This window comes from Anolis sagrei, chromosome 11, assembly GCF_037176765.1.
Source record: "Anolis sagrei isolate rAnoSag1 chromosome 11, rAnoSag1.mat, whole genome shotgun sequence".
In the NCBI taxonomy this organism is placed as follows: Eukaryota; Metazoa; Chordata; class Lepidosauria; order Squamata; family Dactyloidae; genus Anolis; species Anolis sagrei.
In genome coordinates, this window is record NC_090031.1 from 16,260,872 (window position 1) to 16,284,354 (window position 23,483).

The 23,483-nt window shown below is 45.4% G+C and overlaps 2 protein-coding genes and 1 long non-coding RNA gene across 3 annotated transcripts in view; 2 read left to right on the forward strand and 1 right to left on the reverse strand.

Annotated features, from left to right (window-relative positions):
- The window catches only part of LOC137097664 (uncharacterized), a 214,331-nt gene extending 200,645 nt beyond the window's left edge, over positions 1-13,686 (forward strand). The window contains exon 2 of the long non-coding RNA XR_010910341.1: positions 12,536-13,686. This is a non-coding gene — a long non-coding RNA (uncharacterized lncRNA). The remainder of the gene's footprint in view (positions 1-12,535) is intronic.
- Positions 262-9,501, forward strand: PTRH1 (peptidyl-tRNA hydrolase 1 homolog). The gene is made up of 5 exons (XM_060757210.2): positions 262-449; positions 4,063-4,282; positions 5,412-5,511; positions 6,634-6,679; positions 8,831-9,501. The coding sequence occupies exons 1-5, from the start codon at positions 375-377 to the stop codon at positions 9,056-9,058; spliced, it is 669 nt and encodes a 222-aa protein (XP_060613193.2). The 5' UTR covers positions 262-374; the 3' UTR covers positions 9,059-9,501.
- CFAP157 (cilia and flagella associated protein 157) lies at positions 9,834-23,483 on the reverse strand. The gene is made up of 9 exons (XM_060757209.2): positions 23,248-23,483; positions 20,664-20,935; positions 19,986-20,139; positions 17,976-18,243; positions 17,760-17,890; positions 16,625-16,775; positions 14,939-15,126; positions 12,928-13,084; positions 9,834-10,686 (listed from the first exon to the last, which is right to left on the reverse strand). Exons 1-9 carry the CDS (start codon positions 23,406-23,408, stop codon positions 10,561-10,563), a joined length of 1,608 nt encoding a protein of 535 aa, XP_060613192.2. The 5' UTR covers positions 23,409-23,483; the 3' UTR covers positions 9,834-10,560.

The following is a 23,483-nucleotide window of genomic DNA, read 5'->3' on the forward strand; positions in this document are numbered from 1 at the left end:
GCCGATAGAGGGGGGAAGAGAGCCGCTGTATTTCAATAAGAGGCGCCCTATAATATTAGACGAGAGGGGCTATTCTCAGACGAGCCGCTAGAGGGAGGAAGAGAGTAGATCTATTTCGACATGAGGCGCCCCAGAATATTATACGAGCGGCTATTCGCAGGCAGGCCGCTAGAGGGGAGGAGCTTCCGCCCGCAGCAAAGATGGCGCTCCAAAGCCCACCTCGCCAGCTCTTCACCGATAGGCCGCCGGCGGCGATGACGTCACACTGAGGTGATTAAAGGCTGCGCTGGGCCGCCTTGTCTGTCAGTTGGCGGCCGGAGCCCGGAAGTGCAACACGCGAGGAGGAAGGGAGGGTGGCCGCTCTAGGCGGAAAGATGCTTCCCTCGCGGTCCTTCGGGCGGTTCCTCAAGAGGGCCGCCAGCCACCGCGGCGGGGAGAAACGCGTGCTGGTGAGGGGGCGGGCCTTCCGGTTTAGGGGCGAACGCTTCCGGGTCAAACCTTTGGTTTCAGGGGGCATTAAATGGAGAGGTGGCTTGGGGGTCTTCCTAGGCCCACATTTACCTCACCCTTTATTTTAGTTATCTACAGCAAATAAATATAAATAAAATAAATATTTTAAGTATTATTTACATTTAATTATATATTCATATTATTAAGTATTTATTAATGTTCACTATATTCATTTATATTCAGTTATAAGTTGTTAAGTAATAATTTCAGCAAGATTATAAGTATTTACATTTAATTATGTCTTCATATTATTAAGCATTTTATGTCAGTTATTTGTATTTAATTATAGTTATTTGTATTTAATTATACATTAATATTATTGATTTATAATTCAACGCCCCATATCGTGCGTTGCAAGCAATCAATTTATTTGTATTTAATTATACATTAATATTTTGGATTTATAATTCAACACCCCATATCGTGTGTTGCGAACACTTAATCAATGTCATCTATTTATATTTAATTGTATTATTAATGTTATTATTTTATCATGACATGTTGCAACGGGCATACTCAATGAATATTATGTATTTATATTTAAATAAAGATTAATATATTATCATTAATATTAATGTATTATTCAATATGATTCAATCTATTTGTCCAAAGGATCTGGGAAATTGTTTCCATTCAATGTTTGATGTTTTGTTTTATATCTGTTATAACAGGCTGTGTTTTTTATTTAATTTTAGTTGTTATAATTCATGTTTATATGTTGTGTTATTTAAATTTTGTTAGTATGGATGTATTGTTGTTGTAATTGGGCATTGAATGCTTGCCTTTTATGTTTGGAATTTAATCTGAGTCCCTATGGGGAGATAGAGTTAAATATAAATAAAGTATTATTATCATTATTATTATTGTGTGTTGCAACAGATGTATTCAGTGAATACTATTTGATTAAAGATCAATATAATATTATTCGCATTACTAATTTATTCAGTATAATTCAGTTGGTTGTGTGTTACAACGGATGTACATGGATATTATTGAATTATATTGAATTATATTATTATTTTGATATTGAATTATATTATTAATATATAATTATTATTAATTTATAATTCAGTATAATTCATTTGGTCATGTGTTGCAATGGATTATTGACTATTATGTATTTATATTTAATTATTAATTATATTATTATTTTGCAAATTCAAACACACCGACCGTGTCTTGCAATGGACGTACTCAATGAATATTATTTATTTATATGTTATTATGTATGAATATTATTTTATAATTTAGTACATCTGTTGTGTGTTGCAACGGATGTACTGCCGGTGAAAGTGTTCCGTTTGGGTGCTTGACAATTGTCGTGAATGATTTTTCAATGACTTTGAAGCAGAGGTTCTTTTTATTGCAATTTCCAGTGTGAGAAGGTATATGAGATTACAGAAAACATTTAGACAAAGAATTGACATTGGACATACAGATTCTATGCAACTACATTGGATTTACAATTACATTGGTTAACAAACAAACAAAGGGGAATTACATTTTCACTCAACATTCACACACATGTGCACGCAGTCATCCACATGCATCCAAATATTACCATATCATTTTCTCCCTCCTTGGAGAAGCACCTGTTAGGCCAGACCCTGCTTTCCTGCAGCCTGCCAATGTATAGTTCCATAACTCCAAAACTTCAAGACGCCGAAATGCCAAAACTTATTTCCCTAAGAACAATGCCAAGGACCAGATCTCTGTTTTCCATATAGCAGAACCTGATTCCCTGCACAAAATCTAAGACTCCAAAAGTACACTTCTTCATCTTCCCTTGAGAAAGAAACCCCAAAGTGTCCAGAATCATGCTTTCCCATAGCATATCTGACACTCTCTGACTACACCATCTCTCTCCTTCCCATGGAGCAGAGCATGGCGGGTGGAACAGACTCCTCAGTCTGCCACCATTTGAGCATTATTAGACTGAGTCTTTTATAGGAATATTCTGTTGATGTAGTCCTAAAGGCGTCATCCATCCTGGCTCCATTTCAGTTTCCTGGCCAGATATTAACCTTCTTGATTGGTGTTGATCTTATGTTGACTTCCTTCTTAACATAAGGAATGTTGCAAACATTTCTGTTGTCACTGTCCCAGTTCTTATCAGGGTTTCTCATTAGCAGGTTTTGATCACAGTTCCAGCAAACAGGTAGTTAGTCATTGCAGGCCTTAATATTATACTGGTGTTTCCAAAATTATTAACTCCATTCATACATCCTTCCATTCACTCCCACACATCATATTAAATTCACATTTGTCAAATCTGCACATTGAATTTCTTGTGACACAATCATAACTAGCGCTTACTTTGGCTTATATGACGAGCATCCTGAAAGAAACCATGTTAGGACTTGTTAGGTCTCCTTCTGAGGGAAATAGGGTCAAATAGGGATTCCAGAATCAGGCTGACTTCCTGCCTTGGGTTTGAGAGGTCTGTGCTACTGAGGGCATTATCACTCTGGAACATAATCTGCTTAAATCTGTACACATTCCATATATATTTTTAGGACTGGATGCCTACTGTATAGCATTAGGAAATAATCCATTTCTGGAACTGTTTGAGAATGATTCCGAATGGGTCCCATCACACAATGCTTGCCCATCCTGTCAGTATTCGTCGGAATCTGTCTGTAAAGTGTTGCAGGAAATAATCCGTTTCTGAGACTGAGAATGATTCCGAACAGGTCCCATCACACAATGCTTGCCCATCCTGTCAGTATTCGTCCGAATCTGTCTGCAAAGTGTTGCAGGAAATAATCCGTTTCTGAGACTGAGAATGATTCCGAACGGATCCCATCACACGATGCTTGCCCCATCCTGTCAGTATTTGTCCGAATCTGTCTGCAAAGTGTTGCAGGAGCGGATTCTTTGCAAACAGAATCATAATCTTGTTTTTTGAAATACTACTAATTCTTCTGTTGCTGAAGCAATACTTTGGTGTGATAGGAAAATGTATGCATCCTATCAGAGACGATACTTTTTAAAAGGCCGTAGAGTGATGTTTGGGGTGTTTTGAATGGATTGGGTGGAGCTGGCCTTCCATGGTGGGATGAATCAAAGCGCAGCATTTTCAAATCATAAGAATTGTAATAATAATCCAGTGTGATGAGGAGAGGATACATACCGTCTCAACAGAGTAGGCATCCAGTCCTAAAAAAATATGGGATGCATGCTGACATAAATGGATTATATCCCAATGTAAGAAGGACTCCGAATTCCAGATTCCGACAGAGTACTGATGGAATGGGGATCAAGGGATTGCCTAAGTAAGTAAGGGGAAAACATTGTGTGATGGGACTTGTTTAAAATCTTTCTCAAACAGTCTCAGAAACAGCTCTTCAGCAACAGAAGAATCCATTGTATTTCAAAAAAACACAGTTGAAAGTCTGTCTGCACATAATTTGTTTCTGTGACGCTTTGTAGACTGATTCCAACAGAATATTGACCGGATGAGATAAGTGTTGTACGATGGGACCTGTTTGAAACCATCTTGAGAGAGGTATTTCCTAATGTAATTAGGTCCTGTGCATGTCTCCCCCACAGGTGGCCGGCCTGGGGAACTACAGCCTGCGCGGCACCCGCCACAGCGTGGGGATGGCGGTGCTGGGGCACCTGGCCCACCGGCTGGGCGTGGCCAACCAGTGGGAGACCAACCCACAATGCCATGCGGACCTGGCCTTTGCCCGGTTAGGAGACGTGGAGCTGGTGCTGATGAGGCCCCGCCGGTTCATGAACGTCAACGGACTCTCTGTCATCGCTGCAGGTAAGAGGGACCCCTCAGCATCCTCAGACTTGAGGCTACATTTGGAGCCATGGCCAAGCACTTTATTTATTATTTTATTTACAGTATTTATATTCCGCTCTTCTTACCCAACTGGGGACTCAGGGTGGATTACAGTGCACACATAGAGTGTTTCCTCACTTATCATGGGTTTCAGGACTACCCGCAAAAAGTGAAAATTTGCAAAGTAGGGACTCTATATTTATTTTAATATTTATACATTATTTTAGTAGTTATACACTATTTCAAGTCTTTATAAACCCTCCACACACACCTATACACTACATAACCCTCCTTGAACGTGTTGTTCACGTAATCCTCGGCTCCAGCTTTATCCGCAGAGGCAGCCTCTCCATACAGACAAACACTTATATCCATGGCGCTTCTGGAATATATCAAACCAGCCCTTGGCAGCAGTGAATTTGCCTGATTTGGTGGGAGAACCAGTCGATGGACGAGATTGTTGTTTTTACCGAGTTTACCGCAAAAACCCGCAAAACAGTGAAAATAACGCGATAAATATTTTACATTAATATTTATTGAAAAACAGTGAGTCTGCAAAAAGTGAACTGCAAAGTAGCAAGGGACTACTGTACATGGCAAACATTCAGTGCCATAGACACACAACATATATAGACAAACACAGAGACAATTTAAGCTTCATGGGGGAATGTTCAAATTCAGGCCACTGGGGGAGCTGTCACTTCACGGTCCACTTGTGGCACCGAGTCCTTGATGGAGTACTTCCTCATTCTTTCGCCCGCTGATGGAGATTTTTATGGTGTTGTAAATTAGTTAAATTAGCCTCCCTGCATAAGCGGTACCTAAATTTCCTACTTGACAAATGCAACTGTCTTTCGGGCTGCAAAGGTCGACAGCAAGGTAGACAAATGGTTGGGAGCTTACTCCAACCCGGGCTGGCTTTGACCTCAGTGGTGATTTAATGCAACTGACTCTTCACCAACTATACCACAACCCAGTCTCAATACCAGGATGTGTTGTCAAAGGTATTGAGCAGAGATCAAAGGGCTAGAACATGTATAGGCCAACTTTGGCCCTCCCCCGTCTTGCGATGCTTCCTAACCTTCTGGATCTTCTTCTTGTTTCCAAGTGGAACTCTACAACCTGGGGGTTGAGAATGTCTACCTGGTTCACGACGACCTGGACAAGCCCCTGGGGAAAGTCGCCCTGAAGCTGGGAGGCAGCGCCAGGTACCGGGTGTCTTCTAAATCGGTTTGTGGAAAGGAGGGGCTGGGAGTTGAAGTCCAAAACACCTGGAGGGCCCAAGTTTGTCCATATCTGTTATAGAGTGTGTCCAGTATCATAGGCAATAGCTAGTCATATTATGATGATGATGATTATTATTATTATTAGTAGTAGTAGTAATAGTAATATTACCTTTATATCCTGCCTTTCCCCCCCTGGGGACTCAAAGTGGCTAAGAATCCCACACTAAGTTACTGAAGAAAATGGGAGTAGAAAATGGTGGCATCCAGAAAACTGAAACTGTCAACAAGTCAGAAGCAAGCACTGGCATTCCTTCTTCCTTCCTTTGGCATCTCCTCCCCTCCCTGTCTGTGCCACACAATCTGCCTTCCTTCTTTTTTTCCTGCCTTCCTTCTGTTGCCTGCCTTCCAGCCTCCATTTTCATTCCCTTCCTCCTGCCTTATTCTTTTCCTGCCTTTCCTCCTTTCCTGCCTTCCTCCATCCCTCATTCCTTCCTGCCTTTCCTTTCTTCCTGCCTCCATTACTCCTTGCCTTCCTTTCCTTCCTCCATCTCTCCCTCCTGTCTTTTCTTCCTGCCTCCCTTCCTTCCTTCGTCCTTGCCTTCCTTCCTTCAACCCTCCTTCCTTCCTACCTTTTCTCCTTTCCTTCCTTCCTCCATCCCTCCTTCCTTCCTTCTTCCCTTCCTGCCTTTTCTGCCTTCCTTGCTCCTTGCCTTCCTTTCCTTCCTTCCTCCATCCCTCCCTCCTTCCTTTCTTCCTTCCTTCTTCCTTTCCTGCCTTCCTTCCTCCTTGCCTTTCTTTCCTTCCTTCCTCCCTCCCTCCCTTCCTCCCTCCCTCCCTCCCTCATGCCTTCCTGCCTTTTCTCCTTTCCTTCCTTCCTCCTTGCCTTCCTTCCTCCATCCCTCCCTCCTGCCTACCTTTCTCTCCCTCTTGCCTTCCTACCTTTCCTTCCTTCTTCCAGCCTTTCCTTTCCTTCCTCCCTTTCCTTCCTTCCTCCCTCTGACCCTCCTTCCTTCTTGCCTTCCTCCCTTTCCTTCCTTCCTTCCCTTCCCTTCCCTTCTTCTTTCCTGGGATATTGACCAGTGTTTTGTTTCTCTCTCTTTCAAGGGGTCACAACGGGGTCCGTTCCTGCATCAGTTCCCTGCACTCCGATGTAAGTCCACACTCTTTTCTGGTTCCTGTCCAGGGGTGGGATTGCGGCACATTCACAGCCGTGTCTGTTCAAGGCTCAGCTTGACGCTGATCAAGAGCCTTTGTGTCCCGTGCCATGTTTCCCATCTTGTTCAAGGAGGCAGTTCCTTAAAGTGGAAACAGAAGGGTTGGCCACAGGCCCCAAACACGCCTGAGTGTCTCCAGGATTACATACAGCTGGAATGTTGTTCCTTTCCATTGGTAGGGCAGAACGGAGGGAACAACACCCTCTGCTCTTGTTTAACCCCATTCTCTAGACCACAAAATGAAACATAGCCATCCCACACACAAGAGAATAATATGAATTTTAATGAAGGTGATCCCATTATTTTGACTAGTTTGGGTTATTCAGTCTCTAATCAAACAGAACTTGGAAGAAAGGAGGAGGAGAGGAAGATCAGAGTGAATGGAAGGCTCTCAACGTGACTTCATACATTGTGTAGAATTTGTCAGATGATTTGAAAAGACTTTATTGATGTTTAATTATTAGTTACTTCTAGGATTTGTTCTCTTCCTTTGGCCACAAAACTCTTGTTGTTGGTGACAGATGGAACAAACCTCCATAAAAGTAATGCAGTTCCGTTATCCAAACATACAAGAAACAATAGGGTTCAGATCCGAATGAAAGGGTCGTGAAGAAGTAAGGGAGGTCAGACTGCTGCCATTAATGGTGGCTCTGGACGGTTGTTTTATTCAGGTAGAGAGAAAAAAACCCCATTCATTCCTTCTTCTAGAAACCCCAGAAGTGACAATTCACCTTTGAAACGGGTTACGGGACTCCTTTTGCATTGTTTAGCTTGAAAACTGTTAGGAATTGTGGGAGTTGAAGTCCAAAACACCTGGAGGGAGGGAAGAAGTTGGGCCAGGCCTGGGCAACTCTATGATAAATCAGAGTCAACTAAAACAACAACGGGGAAAAACACCTTGATCTATTTTCTTGCTTCTCCAATCTTTACAGGCCACAAATCCAAACTTATGGTATATGTGATTGTCTAGAAAATATGTTTTGCTTTTCACGTGTATGTACAGCATTGAATCTTGCCTCTAAAGTGTTCCCTCACTTATTGTGGGGGACCTCCCGCGATAAGTGAAAATCCACAAAGTAGGGACACTAATATACATTTTAATATATGTTTCTACATTTTTTAATATCAGAAATGTCTTGTCTGACTTACCAGGCAAAGGCTGTTGTGGTGGTGGGCGCCCTCCCTTCAGCCATACTGCTTGCAGGGGGCTTCTTATTCCCAGAGAAGTTTCCCGCCGCTTGGCCGGCTGGCCAACCAGCAGCAGCACATCCCCCCCCCCCCCCGGTCGGATTGGCCATGGCAGCCCTGCAAAGGCTGCCGGGGTGAGGTGGGGAAACTGACCCTGGCCAATCCAGCTATTGACCGGGCCTGCGGTTGATTGGACTTTGCAGGGCTGCTCTGGGCCTCCGCAGGGCTCCGTGGCCTCCGCAGGGCTGCCATAGCAAGATGGAGAAGCCGGCCCCGGCTGCCACGGAGTCCTGTGGAGGCCCAGGACAGCCCTGCAAAGGCTGCTGGGGCAAGGTGGAGAAGCCGGCTCTAGCCAATCCAGGGGCAGGGCAGGGCGTGCCACTGGTCGGCCAGTCAGCCAAGGGGCAAGAAACTTCCCACCACGCAGGGAGTTTCTGGGAAGAAGCCCCCTGCAAGCAGTGGTTCACTTTCCGCGGCCTGGCTGTTTAATGGATAGGGTTGAGAATTAATATTTTTAATATATTTTATACATTTTGTTATTTTAAAACCACAAAATGTATAAAAATATATTAAAAATATTAATTCTCAACCCTAACCACGAAACAGTGAGTCTGCGGAAAGCGAACCGCGAAACAGCAAGGGAACACTGTATTATGCTGGAAACCCTCAGGGGTGAGAAAAGTGGTAATGTAATGGTTTTCCCCTGACATTATGTCTAGTCCTGTCCAACTCTGGGGGTTGGTACTCATCTCTATTTCTAAGCCAAAGAGCTGGCATTGTCCGTAGACACCTCCAAGTTCATGTGGCCACTGGCATGACTACATGGAGCGCTGTGAATGCCAAGAATAGTGATAGCAGGAAGAACAAACACACACGGCCTTTCGTCTCTCTTCTTCCAGCGCATGGTCCGCCTCAGAGTGGGCATCGGCCGGCCTGCGGGGGAAATCTCCGTCGACCATTACGTCCTCAGCCAGTTCTCCATCACCGAGCAAAGCCTTCTGCCACTTGTCTACGAGAAGGCGGTCGATACACTCCTCGGCCACATCCGGCGGACTCACCAGAGCCAAGCAGACTCGACCTCTGCCAAGAAAGCGGCCAAAGCCCCCCTCAAGACAGAGGAGACGTAACCATAACCAGCGCTTTGTGCCTTGTGACCAGAAGAAAGCAGTCCTCTGGGGTTTTTGCTTGTCGTTTTTTAGGGACGGAGTGGGTGGTGGTTTGCGTGTTGTGAACATGCCTGAGATTGCTAGGGATAATACAGTTGGGGACCGGATCTGGAACTGGCAGTGTCTGGGAAGGGAGGGGAAAATAGATAACTTGTTTGTCTCCCATCCAAGCTGTCCCTGCTTTGCTCCCAAGACCAGGCAGGATCTGGTACCTTTAGGGTACTTCCATCAGAGGCTCACAGGTGACCTTACCTGTTACTCCTCCTTTCAAGCGATAAGGCATCTCCTTGGCTTACCAGAAAGTCCAGGTCTGTGATTGCCACTCTCTTGAGCCACATCTGAATGTTGTTTACTCACGCTGCCCCTTTTAAGGACACATCCTAGGCTGAAAGAAGGGCCCCAACAGAGCCCTTGCTTTGTCTGCAAGAAGTTCCAGGTGAGGCTGGGAAAGGCCCTTATCTCAGAGCCGTGGGTTCAAATAACAGGGAGGGAGACTCCACCTGAACACTGGCCATAAAAAGATCTGTTCAATGGTGGAACTCTCTGCCTCAGGGTCCAGCAAAGGCTTTTAAACAGAGACTGCATGGCTATCTCTTGGGAGGGCTTTGATTGTGCTTTTTCTGCAGGTCAGAAACAAAGGGGTTGGACTAGATCAGTGGTTCTCAACCTGGGGTCCCCAGATGTTTTTGGCCTACAACTCCTAGAAATCCCAGCCAATTTACCAGCTGTTAGGATTTCTGGGAGTTAAAGGCCAAAAATATCTGGGGACCCCAGGTTGAGAACCATTGGACTAGATGGTCCTTGGGGGTCTCTTCCAATATGTTTACTCTTTCGGAATTGCAAGTTTTAGCATCAACTCTTGAGTGGAAAAATACAATCATTACAGTAGCAAATTGCTTACTCAGAGTAGTTGCTACCAACCGAAATTTGTGTGTGTGTGTGTCAGGAACTGCAAGTTCCTTCTGGTGTGACAGAATTGGTCATCTGCAAGAACGCTGCCTAGGGGACGTTGCCTGGACGTGTTACCATCCTGTGGGAGGCTTCTCTCATGTCCCACATGGGAAGCTGGAGCTGACAGATGGGAGCTCACCTCACTCCCCGGATATGAACTGCCAATCTTTCGGCCAGCAGTCCTGCCGGCACATTGTGCCATTGGGAGCTCTTACTAACCGAAGTAACAAATTGCTTATTCAGAGTAATTGCAACCAGCAAAAGTAATTCATTGTTTACTCAGGAGCTGTTGCTACCCTCCTGGGAAACTTACTCACCAGTCCATAAGCTGTCCCATACCTCCCTCGTTCGGGACTCGGGACAGATCCATCACTCTGTAACTTTTATGGGGCGGATTTGTATAGGCTTCTCTACATTAAAAAAATAAGTCCCCAAAGGCGTGTGACGTTGTCCCGTGGAGGGAGGGAAAGGGCTTAAAGGCTCCTCCCCAAAGTCAAGTTGGGCTCAATCTCCTACTCCTCATCCGGTGCCTGCTGGGCTACCACTTCCTCCTGCTGAATGGGTTCCTCCTGTGCCGCTGTTTCCTTTGGCGGAAGAGCCTCCTCCTTCACCGGAGTCCTCCATGCCGTCACCAAAGGCTGCAAAGGAACAGAGCAGAGGCTGAGCAAAGTGCCTTTCTTCTGACTTGTCTGAGTCAATATTTATATTCGGCCCTTCTCACTCCTTGCCTGTTGCAATCAGTGAGGGCATCTGCATAGTAATGAAGCAAGTGGAGTGTATACTTACTTACTTAGGCGATCCCTCGTTGTCCGAGTAGGATAGTCTTCCAGGATCAGTGTCCTGGCGGTGGGTCTGTAGGTGACTCTGGAGCCCTATTCTTGATCTGCATCTCCTGCAGTGAGGGCATCGGTTTCCAGACGGAAGGGGGTCCTGGTTGAGGTTGGCTTGGCACGCTTTCCTCTTGGCACGTTTCTCCATTTGTGCCTCTTCAAATTCTACAGCACTGCTGGTCACAGCTGACCTCCAGTTGGAGCGCTCAAAGGTTCTCAGTGTCTATACCAGAGTTTTTAAGGTTGGTTTTCAGCCCATCTTTCAATCTCTTTTCCTACCCACCAATATTCCGTTTTCCATTCTTGAGCTCGGAGTAGAGCAACTGCTTTGGGAGACGGTGGTCAGGCATCCGGAAAACATGGCCGGTCCAGCAAGTTGATGGTGGAGGACCATCACTTCAGTGCTGGTGGTCTTTGCTTCTTCCAACACGCTGACATTTGTCTGCTTGTCCTTCCAAGAGATTTCCAGGATTTTCCAGAGGCAGCGCTGATGGAATCGTTCCAGGAAGTTGCATGTGACGTCTGTAGACAGTCCATGTCTCACAAGAATATAGCAGGGTTGGGAGGACAATAGCTTTATAAACAAGCCCCTTGCTATCCCTACGGATGTCCCGGTCCTCAAACACTCTCTGCTTCATTCGGAAGAATGCTGCACTTGCAGATCTCAGGTGGTGTACTTCGATGTCTATGTTGACTTTGGTGGAGAGGTGGCTGCGAAGGGAGCAGAAATAGTCCATATTTTCTAATGTTACACCATTAAGCTGTATTTCTGGCATTGGAGAGGGGTTGGCTGGTGACTGCTGGAAGAGCAATTTGGTTTTCTCAATGTTCAATGACAGGCCGAGCTTCCTGTTTGCTTCTGCTTGTAGTGGCTTGTAGGTCTTCTTCTGAATGCGCACAGATGACGTTGTCATCAGCATACTGGAGTTCTATAACAGATGTTGTAACCTTGGTTTTGGCTTTCAGTCTGCTGAGGTTAAATTATCTGTCCGATAGATGATTTCCACTCCGGTGGGAAGCTTCCCGTCAACAAGATGAAGTATGATAGTGATGAAGATGGAAAATTAAGTTGGGGCAATAACACATCCCTGTTTGTCACCTGATTCCACCTTAAATGGGTCACTTTGGGAGCCATTGCTGTCCAAGACTGTTGTATAAGTGTATATGTAGCTGTGGAATGATGTTCTGGGTGGGAGAAAGCAAAAACCCTTGTCTGTTGCAATTAGTAAGCTTAAATGTTGGAGTTAGCAAGCTTTAATACCATTGAGTAGCCATGAAGCTGCAAAGTCAACCAGTGAGGGGTTTTGCATAGAGGTCGCCTGGCCTCTGTTGCTTGGGGGCCTCTGTTTGGGAGGTGCTAACTGGCACTTAATTCTTTACTATCTGAAATTCCCCTGTTGCTGAGTGGTGGTCTTTATTTACTATCTTGATTCTGATGTTTTGTTTTTTTTTAAATACCGGTTAGCCATATTTTGTTTATTTTCATGGTTCCTTCCTTGTCCACATTCTTATGGATTTCAATGCTAATTTGAAGAAACTATCAAATTTCATGGCTGGAATCACTGGGTTATTATAGGGTTTTTTGGGCTATATGGCCATGTTCTAGAGGCATTCTCTCCTGACGTTTCACCTGCATCTATGACAAGCATCCTCAGAGGTCAAATTGCTAGGTCTAATTCCCAGTTAACACCTCCCAGGCAGAGGATGCCTTCAGGCAACAACAGCCAAGCTACCTCTATGCAAATACCCTCACTGATTGACTTTGCAGCTGCAGGGCGACTCAATTCTAATTGTGACATCCACACTTGCTTCAAACAGACAATGGTTCTTTCTCCCACCCTGGACATTATTCCACAGGGATATATATATATACACTCCACTTACCTCACTAGCAACAGAACCTCTGAAGATGCAGTAGCCACAGATGCAGGCGAAATGTCAGGAAGGAACATGGCCATACGACCTGGAAAACTCACAACAATGCACTGTTTAATATGTTTTTAGTCCAAAATAAATTGATTTTGTTGCACAGTCAACAAAATCCCTTACCTCTGTGGCGCTGGCATAGGGGCGTAGGGTGTCGACCCGGCTCCGGACCACGGTGCTCATGGAGGGCATACTGTGAGCGGGGCGAGGCTTTGGGATTCTGGAGACATCGTAATGCGACATCAGGTGGGCAGGCTTGAGGTGCACTCCTGTGCGAGGACTAAGAGAGAGAAGCACCATGAGGAAATCATTGGGGCCAAAGACACAAAGCTCTCCTGCTCCAAAAACAAATAGGAGCCAAGGCGGGGGGCTCTTGAAGCCCGAAGCCAGTCCTCCTCAACCTATAGTCCTCCAGGTATTTGGATTAAGAATACTCAACTAAACTACAAAGCTGAAGTCTAAAACACCTGGAGGGCCACAAGTTGAGGAGGTCTGCTAAGCCAAGGTGGGGAATCTGGTCATCTTATAAGTCAGCATTACAGTTGTGATAAATATAATATGTGGTTTGAATCAAATTGTATGATATGGGCTAACTTTAGCCCTCCCTCCAGGTGTTTTGGACCATTGTGGGTGTTGGAGTCCAAAACACCTAGAGGGAGGGCTGAAATTGACTCACAACTTTGTCCTCTTGGAATTGAATACTGTAGCAAGGGAGGAAGACTATTTCTTTATTTAAGAAAAACCTCTTTACTCTTATAATGATTCAGTTTCTTCTTTTATATTAGCTGGGACTTTCTGTGTGCTGTTTAACCTTTGTACAGACAATGAGACACTCTTCTGTATAACAAAGTAACACAGTTTATTTATAACTTCTGGCTCCAACGCTTGCGGTTACTTTTGTGTTTTGTTGCAATCTTGAGGCTTACAGTCAGTATAATATACTTGGTTTACTTTTCTGAAATATACTTTCAATGTTTCACATTCACAAACATGTTACTTGCTTTACACACTCTTGACTGAAATTATATTCTGACTAAAGCACCACTGGCTTTCTTTATGTTCCTAAAACGAGCTCTATTTAACTAACTACTTCTATATATCAGAAGTCTTTAACACATCTTCATAACTGCTTATTTCTAACAGGAGTTCATAACTCTTTTCTCTCACAGAAGTTCCTAAGTGTCTCTCACAAACAGGAATCCCTAACTCTCCTCACAAACAGCAATTCCTAACTCATCTCACAAACAGCGATTCCTAACTCCCCCTTTTGACTCTCTAACTGCCTATTTTAAAACTTTGGCTCCACTCCTTTGGAATGTTCAGCTCTTCTCTCTCTCCAACTGTCATTTTGGCCTAGCAACCTTTTCAATCCTGGGCCTACGCTAATCTGCATATGACCAATCGGCTCCCATATGCAAATGAATCCTATCTCTGCTGTTGCTACCCTGTCTGTGCCTATTCTTCCCTATCTGCCATATGTAAACATAGAGCTATACACCAAAAATTTTAACATAGAGTAGCAATTTCGCTACAGACACTTAATCAAGGGATCATCTGCATACCCACGTTGTGGGAGTCCAAAACACCTGGATGGAGGGCCAAAGTTGACCCACACCTTTGTCCTCTTGGAATTCGATGCCTAAGTCAATCAAGGGATCATCTGCATACCCACGTTGTGGGAGTCCAAAACACCTTGGAGGGAGGGCCAAAGTTGACCCACACCTTTGTCCTCTTGGAATTGGACACTTGGAACTGGACAAGGGATCAACTGCATATACACGCTGTGGGAGTCCAAAACACCTGCAGGGAGGGCCAAAGTTGACCCATGCCTTTGTCCTCCTGGAATTGGACACTTCAGTCAAGAAAGTTGGGAGTCCAAAACACGTGGAAGGAAGGCCAAAGTTGGCCTTGCCTGCTATAGAGGATGAACAACGTGCCAGTCACAACTTTTTGGAGCAACAACAGCAGGAAAATTGCTATATAAGAAACCTTTTACTATCCAAAAGTGTGGCAGACAGTGTCACTTTCTCCAAGGGATGGAGAAGATGGTGCGTTTGCACAATGGCAGGTTTGTAGGAAACACAATCTGACTCACGTTCGGTTGTGTACAGAACCTTTTATTTCCTTTCCTTACCTGTCATCCATGTCGACGGACAACCTGACCATCTTGTTCTCTTCCGTGAGAGGCCGGAGAATCTCCTTGGCCTCGATGCGTGCAATGCTTCGGTTCAAAAGCTTCAGGATGCCCTGCAGCGCGTCGTTGCGCCGCACGTGGAAGATTACGCCCAAGCCGCCATCTTCATCCTCATCGGACGGCCGTTGCTGCAGAAGGAGAGAGGAAGGACAGCGGTGAACGGGGCAACATGGTGTAAGTACATCTTGAGAGCCGGATCTTGTCAACCATCCAGATAATGCTGTTTCTTTTCTGATTTATTTCCCATGAATTGCCGGGACGGTGTGGCATTTCAAACCCAGGGTGGGAGGTGTCTTCCTTTCTGCTCCCAGACTTTCTGAGACAGAGAAGACACCTCATGGACCTCTATCTTTCTTCATCCATTCTGTACTTCTGGGTCCCCTCAATTCTGCCATTACAGCTCAAAAAAGGGGAAGACTATTTACAAGAAGAGAGGGAGGAAAAGAATAAGAGTGAGAAGGAGAAGGAGGGAGGGAATGAATGAATGAATAAGGGAGGAAGGAATAAGGAAGGAAGGAAAGAATTGAATAAGGGAGGGGGAAGGAGGGAGGAAGGAAAGGGGGAAGAAAGGAAAGAATGAGGAAGGAATGCATGTGGGAGGGAAAAGAAAGGATGGAGGGAGGAAAGGGAGAAGGAAGGCAGGAATAGAGGGAGGAAAGGAATTAGGGAGGTGGAGAAGGAAGGAATAAGGGAGGGAGGAAAGGAATGAATGAGGGAGGGGGTGGAGGGAGGGAGGAAAGGGAGAAGGAAGGATGGGAGGAAAAGAAGGAAGGAAGGAATAAGGGAGGCAGGGATAAGGGAGGAAAGGAACGAATGAATGAATGAAAAGGAGGGAGGGAAGGGAGAAGGATGGAAGGAATTAGGGAGGGAAGAAAGAAATGAATGAATATGGGAGGGAGAGAAGGAAGGGAGAAAAGGAGGGAGAGAAGAAAGGATGGAGGGAGGAAAGGGAGAAGGAGGAAGGAATAGAAGGAGGAAAGGAATTAATGAGGGAGGGGGAAAGGAATAAGGAAGGGAGGAAAGGAATTAATGAATAAGGGAAGAAAGGGAGAAGGAAGGAAAGAATAAGGGAGGGAAGGAGAAGGAAGGGAGGATTAAGGGAGGGGGAAAAGGAATTAATGAATGAATGTGGGAGGGAGGGAGGGAAGAAAGGGAGATGGAACAAGGAAGGGAGGAAAGGAATGAATGAATAAGAAGGAGGGAGGGAGAAAAGAGAGAATGAAAGAATAAAGAACAGTGAGAGGAAAGGAATGAATGAGGGAGGGAGGGAAGGGGGAAGGAATAAAGAAGGGAGGGAGGAAAGGAATTAATAAAGGAGGGAGGGGAGAAGGAAGGAATGAAAAGGAGGGAGGGAAGGGAGAAGGAAGGAAGGAATAAGGGAGGGAGGGAAGAAAGAAATAAAATGATGAATAAGGGAGAGAAGGAAGAGAGAAAAGGAGGGAGGGAGAAGAAGTGATAATGACTAAGTCCTCGGGGCTAGAAAAAGAGCCAAATCACTACAGGGGTACAAATTATTATTATTATTATTATTATTATTATTATTATTATTATTCCCAGGCGTCCCATTCCCTTCTGAGTAGGAGGCATGGGGAAAGGAGCCCGTCCGGCCCTCTGCCTCATTCTCACCGCCAAGATCTCCTTCAGCCCGGCGGCCATGTGCCGCAGCACTCTCTCCGCAAACATCCTCCGCTCGTGCTCGTCTTGGAAGGCCTTGGCTTGGTCCTGATGCTCAGAGTGCTTCCGCATGATGTTGGCTTTCAGAGTGTTCAGCTCCTCTCTGGGGCAAGATTGATTGAGAATACCATTTGAATGTATATACAACCACAAACAGAGTTAAAAACTTGGCATTATATTAAATTTCAATATATTGTCAAAGGCTTTCATGGCTGGAATCACTGGGTTGTAGGTTTTTTGGGCTATATGGCCATGTTCTAGAAGCATTCTCTCCTGACGTTTCACTTGCGTCTATGGCAAGCTGATGAAGGCTTGATGAAAATACATAATTCACATATTGAAATATATATATTTGATGTAACCATATTAGAAATAGGAGTTAGAAAATATATGATAAATGTATGTATGTATGCATGGCCTTCACTTTACTTGACTTCTTAAAAGCTGCAAAATTAGAGAGGCCAGCAGCTAGGAAAAGGAATGTCTAGAGGCCTGGCATATTTCAAGAGGCCCCATCTCGGTACCAGGCACCTTATCGTAAGACTAATGAGGTGGCCATTAAGATGTTTCAGAAGACCTTATCTTAGGATGGATGGAGACTCTTGCTATCGGGTCCAGTAGACATTCTGGCGATGGTCCTAATTAATAGCAACTCTTCAGATAGAGATGCTAATGAAGATTGACAAGGTGTTGAGTTTGAAAATATGCTATTGAAGTCAATGTAAAAGTAGAATTTTGTGACGCACATTGTGATGTCTGTATGATGCATGCATAATTATTTTAAAAGGTATATAAACCAAGGATTTCCTTTGTTCTGAACCCTTCTTTCCTGGCTTACCAGGAGGGTTGGCGCCAACCGAGAATAAAGCCGTGCTTTTCAGTTCTCAGGATCTCTCTTTGTCTCTCTTCCTCAAACCTTCTGCCATTTCAAAGTAACCTCTGAGGATGCCTGCCACAGATGCAGGTGAAACATCAGGAGATAACGCTTCTAGAACATGGCCATATAGCCCGAAAAACCTACAACAACCCATATTAAATTTCCTTTGACCAGAAGCTGGCCACTTTCTCTCACTCAGGAGACACTGACCGGAGTGCCGCATTCAGCTCCTCGAGCCTTTCGTTGCTCTCCTGGGTTTGGGCCACGACCTTCTTCATTTGCACATATTCGTCCACTTGGGCCTGCAGCTCTTTGCATTTGTTGGTGAGCATCCAGATCACCTGTGCAATGAAAGCGTGGAATCTTAAAGACACGCACAGAGACCAGGACTAGGAGGGGGAGGATTCCCTAGCAGTCCTCCCTGACCTTGTGGTTGCTGACGCTGTTCCTGGCCATGAGCTTCTCGTTCTGCTCCAGCAACTTCAGCTGCTTCAGGGCTTCGGCGTGGGCCTCCTTGAGCCGGTCATTCTCCTGGATGAGCTGGAGGCTCTGCTCTGTGATCTTGGTCAGCTGGATGCTGATGGCCACGTTCTCCCGGATGGTGCGCTTGGTGGTCTCCGCCATCTGATTGTTGGAGACTTTCCGGAACTCAGCCGCCACGGCGTTCACTCGGTGCAGCATGTCTTTCTTCAGCCTGAAGAGGAGGAGGAGGAAGAGGACGGTGTCACTGATGGTATAAAGCTGGCGCAGTCTTACTCCATCTTATATTGCAGTAGACTGTGCTGGGAATGCTTTTAACTAATTATAGCTTTTTATATAGTTTTAATAATGCGGTATCTATTTAGTTTTACCGGGTTTTTACGCAGGAGCTAATCCATGCAGTATGCGTATTTTAAGGGTCCATCTAGCCATTGATATATGTAGCATTTTAATGATTTATAGGATTTATATTGCATTCAATAATCTGGTTTTCATGTATTTATTTATTTGCCTTATATGTGGAAGACTTATGGTCTAAGCATCAAATATGTTTGAAACAATCTAACTCAGGCCTGGGCCAACTTCGGCCCTCCCTCCAGGTGTTTTGGACTTCAACTCCCACAAAATAAAAGTCAAGGAAATGTATTGTCGAAGGCTTTCATGGCTGGAATCACTGGGTTGTTGTAGGTTTTTTGGGCTAAACGGCCATGTTCTAGAAGCATTATCTCCTGACGTTTCGCCTGCAAGCATCCTCAGAGGTTGTGAGGTCTGTGGCAAGCATCCTCAGAGGTTGTGAGGTTACTTGCCATAGATGCAGGATGCTTGCCATAGATGCAGGCAAAACGTCAGGAGAGAATGCTTCTAGAACATAGTCATATAGCCCGAAAAACCTAAAACAGCTCAGTCCAAGAAATGTTATCAAATGCCTTCTCTGCATCCAAGAATATCAATGCTTCTTGCTGGTCTTTATACCCCTGTAGATATTCTATAGCATTCTATACCATATGTTCCAGGCATGGACCAACTTCAGCCCTCCCTCCAAGTGTTTTGGACTTCAACTCCCACAAAATGAAACTCCCAAGAAATGTTATCAAATGCCTTCTCTGCATCCAAGAACATCAACGCTTCGCCCCTGTAGATATTCTATAGCATTCTATACCATATATTCCAGGCCTGGGCCAACTTCGACCCTACATCCAGGTGTTTTGGACTTCAACTCCCACAAAATGAAACTCCCAAGAAATGTTATCAAATGCCTTCTCTGCATCCAAGAATATCAATGCTTTGCCCCTGTAGATATTCTATAGCATTCTATACCATATATTCCAGGCCTGGGCCAACTTCGACCCTACATCCAGGTGTTTTGGACTTCAACTCCCACAAAATGAAACTCCCAAGAAATGTTATCAAATGCCTTCTCTGCATCCAAGAATATCAATGCTTTGCCCCTGTAGATATTCTATAGCATTCTATACCATATATTCCAGGCCTGGGACAACTTCGACCCTACATCCAGGTGTTTTGGACTTCAACTCCCACAAAATGAAACTCCCAAGAAATGTTATCAAATGTCTTCTCTGCATCCAAGAACATCAATGCTTCGCCCCTGTAGATATTCTATAGCATTCTATACCATATATTCCAGGCCTGGGCTAACTTTGACCCTACTTCCAAGTGTTTTGGACTTCAACTCCCACAAAATGAAACTCCCAAGATATGTTATCAAATGCCTTCTCTGCATCCAAGAATATCAACGCTTCGCCCCTGTAGATATTCTATAGCATTCTATGCCATATATTCCAGGCCTGGGCCAACTTCGACCCTCCCTCCAAGTGTTTTGAACTTCAACTTCCACAAAATGAAACTCCCAAGATATGTTATCAAATGCCTTCTCTGCATCCATCGCTCCGTCCTTTGTTTTGAACAACCTGCCAGGAAAAAAGGGGCAGCACACACCTTTCTTTGTCGATCACCGCTTTCTTCTCCATGTTGTAAACAGTGGCCTTGTGGTCCTCCTCCTGCTTCGTCAGCTGGCCCTCGAGGTCAGCAAACCTGGCCATGATCTCGTCTTTCTGGATGCGAAATTCCTCCAGAGCCGCCAACTTGGCACCTGGCCAAGAGGAAGGAAACAAGGAAGGAAAATACAGTATTTTCTGTTGGTCATGGGGGTTCTGTGTGGGGGGGGGGGGGGGTTGTCCCAATTCTATAATTGGTGGGGTTCAGAATGCTCTTTGATTGTAGGTGAACTATAAATCCCAGCAACTACCACTCCCAACTACCCCTCTGAAACCCCCTCACGACCCCCCCCCCAGGGGTCCCGACCCCCAGGTTGAGAAACACTGCAATAGACAATATAAAATAATACAACAAAATCATTCACAATGAGCGGGCCATGTGTAGAAGATGAAATGTTAAAAACTCAGGGTGAGATAGGAGTGGAGCAGAACATCTGTAAGGGAGATGTTTACAAAATGTTATACAGCCACACTTCTACATTTATTAACATGTGACGAGTTTAAGTCCCAGACTTGCAGGGGAATCTGGAGGAATGGCAGGAGTGCTTCAGTGGGGCTAAGGCCGGCCCTTGACCGGCAACCATTGTCCTTCCCTTCCCTTTGGATCTTCCCAACGTACTGAGCGTCATGTTCTCCGTGGTGAGGACGTCCTTGGTCTCCTGGAACTCGTGCCGCAGCTGGGCCAGCTGGGCCTCGAAGGCGTCCTTCTCCATGTCCTTGGCCTGTTGCAGGTTCTGCAGTTGGAGGGTGAGGTCCGCAATCTCGTCCACCCGCTGGTTGAGCGTCTTCTTCAGGAAGGACACGATCTCCTTGTTGTCGGCGATCATCTTCTCGTATTCGGTGCGGAAGAGCTCCTCGCTGACTTGCAACTCGTCCCATTTCTTCTGGTACCTAAACCCGAGAGGGAAACCAGTCCGCATCAGAGCCAACGTGTTCTACCAACCGATCAGTATTACGGGCTCCTATTGATGCAGGCCAAAATCCCATTGGCTTTTTTTGCCACCACGTGACATCGTTGGCTCATGTTTAACTTGTTGTCCATGAGGACCCCAAGATCTTTTTCACACGCACTGCTCTCGAGTCACGTGTCCCCCATTCTGTCTCTTTGCATTTCATTTTTTCTGCCTATGGTCTATTAGTGTAACATTAACAAACTCAAAACACAACAGAATGAGCTGAGGGATAAAGTTAGGAGATCTTGCGTTGAAAAGAGAAAGAGAAGTTGGCGAGATCTGGCCTTCGGGAGCCATCAGGGAAAGTTCTTAAAAATGGACTAGAAACAGTTCCAGTGTGTTTGGTTTAAGCACAGCGGCAGGAGGAGCAGGTAAGGCATGCCACAGGTAACGTTTCTTTCTGTAGCTGCTTGAATGCAACATGCCTTTTTAGGACTCCTGGCATTTTGGTGGGAAGAAGGGACACCGGGGCACCCCTGCCAGGCTTTGGAGCATCCCAGGCTGCCTTTTGCAAACAGGGAAAGGCATGCCTTTGCCGCCAGGCATTTGCCGGAGAATGAGGGGCAGGCTGGCGGGGAGCTTGTGAAGTGGGGGGTATTGAGTTTGAAATGGAAATTTAATTGTATTGTTATTGTATCTTTTTCAAAAAATGTATTGGGTTGTGACATGTCATTGTTAGTGGGTGGGATCAAAATAAATATGATGATGATGCCACCAAGAAGAGGAGGAGGAACTAATAGTAGTGGTAGTAGTGAAGGAGGAGGGAGAAGAAGAGGAAGAAGAAGAAAAGGAGGAGGAACATTAAGAAGAATAAGAAAGAGAAGAATTAGTAGGAGAAAGAGAAGGGAGAAGGAGAGGAGGGAGAAGGAGAAGGAATAGGAGGAAAGAGTAGGAGCAAGAGAAGGTGGGAGCAGAAGAGGATGAGGAAGAGAAGGGGAAGGAGGAGGAGGAAAGAAGAAGGAAGAGAAGGAAGAAGAGGAGAAAGGAAGAAGGAGTAGGAGCAAGAGGAGGAGGGAGCAGATGATGAAGAGAAGGAGGAGAAGAGGAGGAAAGAATGAGAAAGGGAAGGAAGACGAGCAAGAGAAGGAAGAAGAGGAGAAAGAGGAAGAAGGAGTAGGAGCAAGAGGAGGAGGGAGCAGATGATGAAGAGAAGGAGGAGAAGAGGAGGAAAGAATGAGAAAGGGAAGGAAGACGAGCAAGAGAAGGAAGAAGAGGAGAAAGAGGAGAGAGCAGAAGAGGATGAGGAAGAGAAGGGGAAAAGGAGGAGGAAAGAAGGAGCAAGAGATGAAAGAGGAGCAAGAGGAGGAAGATGAGAAGGAAGAAGAAGAGGAGGAGGAGATAGAGGAGGAAGAAGGAGTAGGAGCAAGAGAAGGAGGGAGCAGAAAAGGACGAGGAAGAGAAGCGGGAAGGAAAGGAGGAGGAAAGAGAAGGAGAAAGAGAATGAAGAGGAAGGAGTAGGAGCAAGAGGAGGGAGCAGAAGGGGATGAGGAAGAGAAGGGGGAAGGAGGAGGAGGAAAGAAGGAGAAAGAGGAGGAAAGAAGGAGCAAGAGAAGGAAGAGAAGCAAGAGGAGGAAGATGAGAAGGAAGAAGAGGAGAAAGAGGAGGAGGGAGAAGGAAAAGTAAAAGTCAAGGAGGAGGGAGAAGAAGAGGAGAAAGAGGAGGAGGAAATGTTTCTGACCACCACTTAGTGTTCTTGTTTTAGACCAGGAGTCCTCAAACTTTTTAGACAGATGGCCAGGTCGCAGTCCCTCAAACTTTGATTAAAAATGAATGAATTCCTATACACGCTGCACATATTTTATTTGTAGTGCAAAAAACACTTAAAACAACACAACAATTAAAATGAAGAATAATTTTAACAAATAAAAACTTAGTAGTACTTCAATGAGAAATGTGGACTTGTTGTTGTTGTTGTGTGCTTTCAAGTAGTTTCAGACAGTTTGACTCTGAGCAAGGGCCGGGTAAATGACCTTAGAGGGCCGTATTCGGCCCGCGGGCCTTAGTTTGAGGACCCCTGTTTTAGATGTTTACCCAAATCTCTTGCGTAGCATTTACAGTCAATTCTGTCGCAGATGCTTCAGCCATACTTCATAAAAACGCACATCAGCCTGCTCAGCAAAACATGCTCTTGTGATAGAGGACGGGATAGATCAATGGCCATGCTAGTGGGCTATACCTCAGAGGTAGCTTTTTCATAGGTACAGGTAAATGATGCACGCATAAGATCCGCAAAGGTCCCCTTTGACCCACCTGGCTAATCGCTTCTCCAGATCCCGGATCTGGATCAAGTAAAACTCCCGGCTGTGTTCGGGCACGATGGCTTCATCGAAGTCCGGCTCTTTGGGGGCCTCCTCCTTCTTGCGCCCGCCTTTCTTTTTGGGTGCCGTTTTGGGTGCTGTTTTGGGTGCCATCACAGGTCAGGAGGAAGGGACGCCTTTGAGGAAGAGGATGCAAGGGGGCCCTTTAAGAGCCAGGCGGGAGCTCAG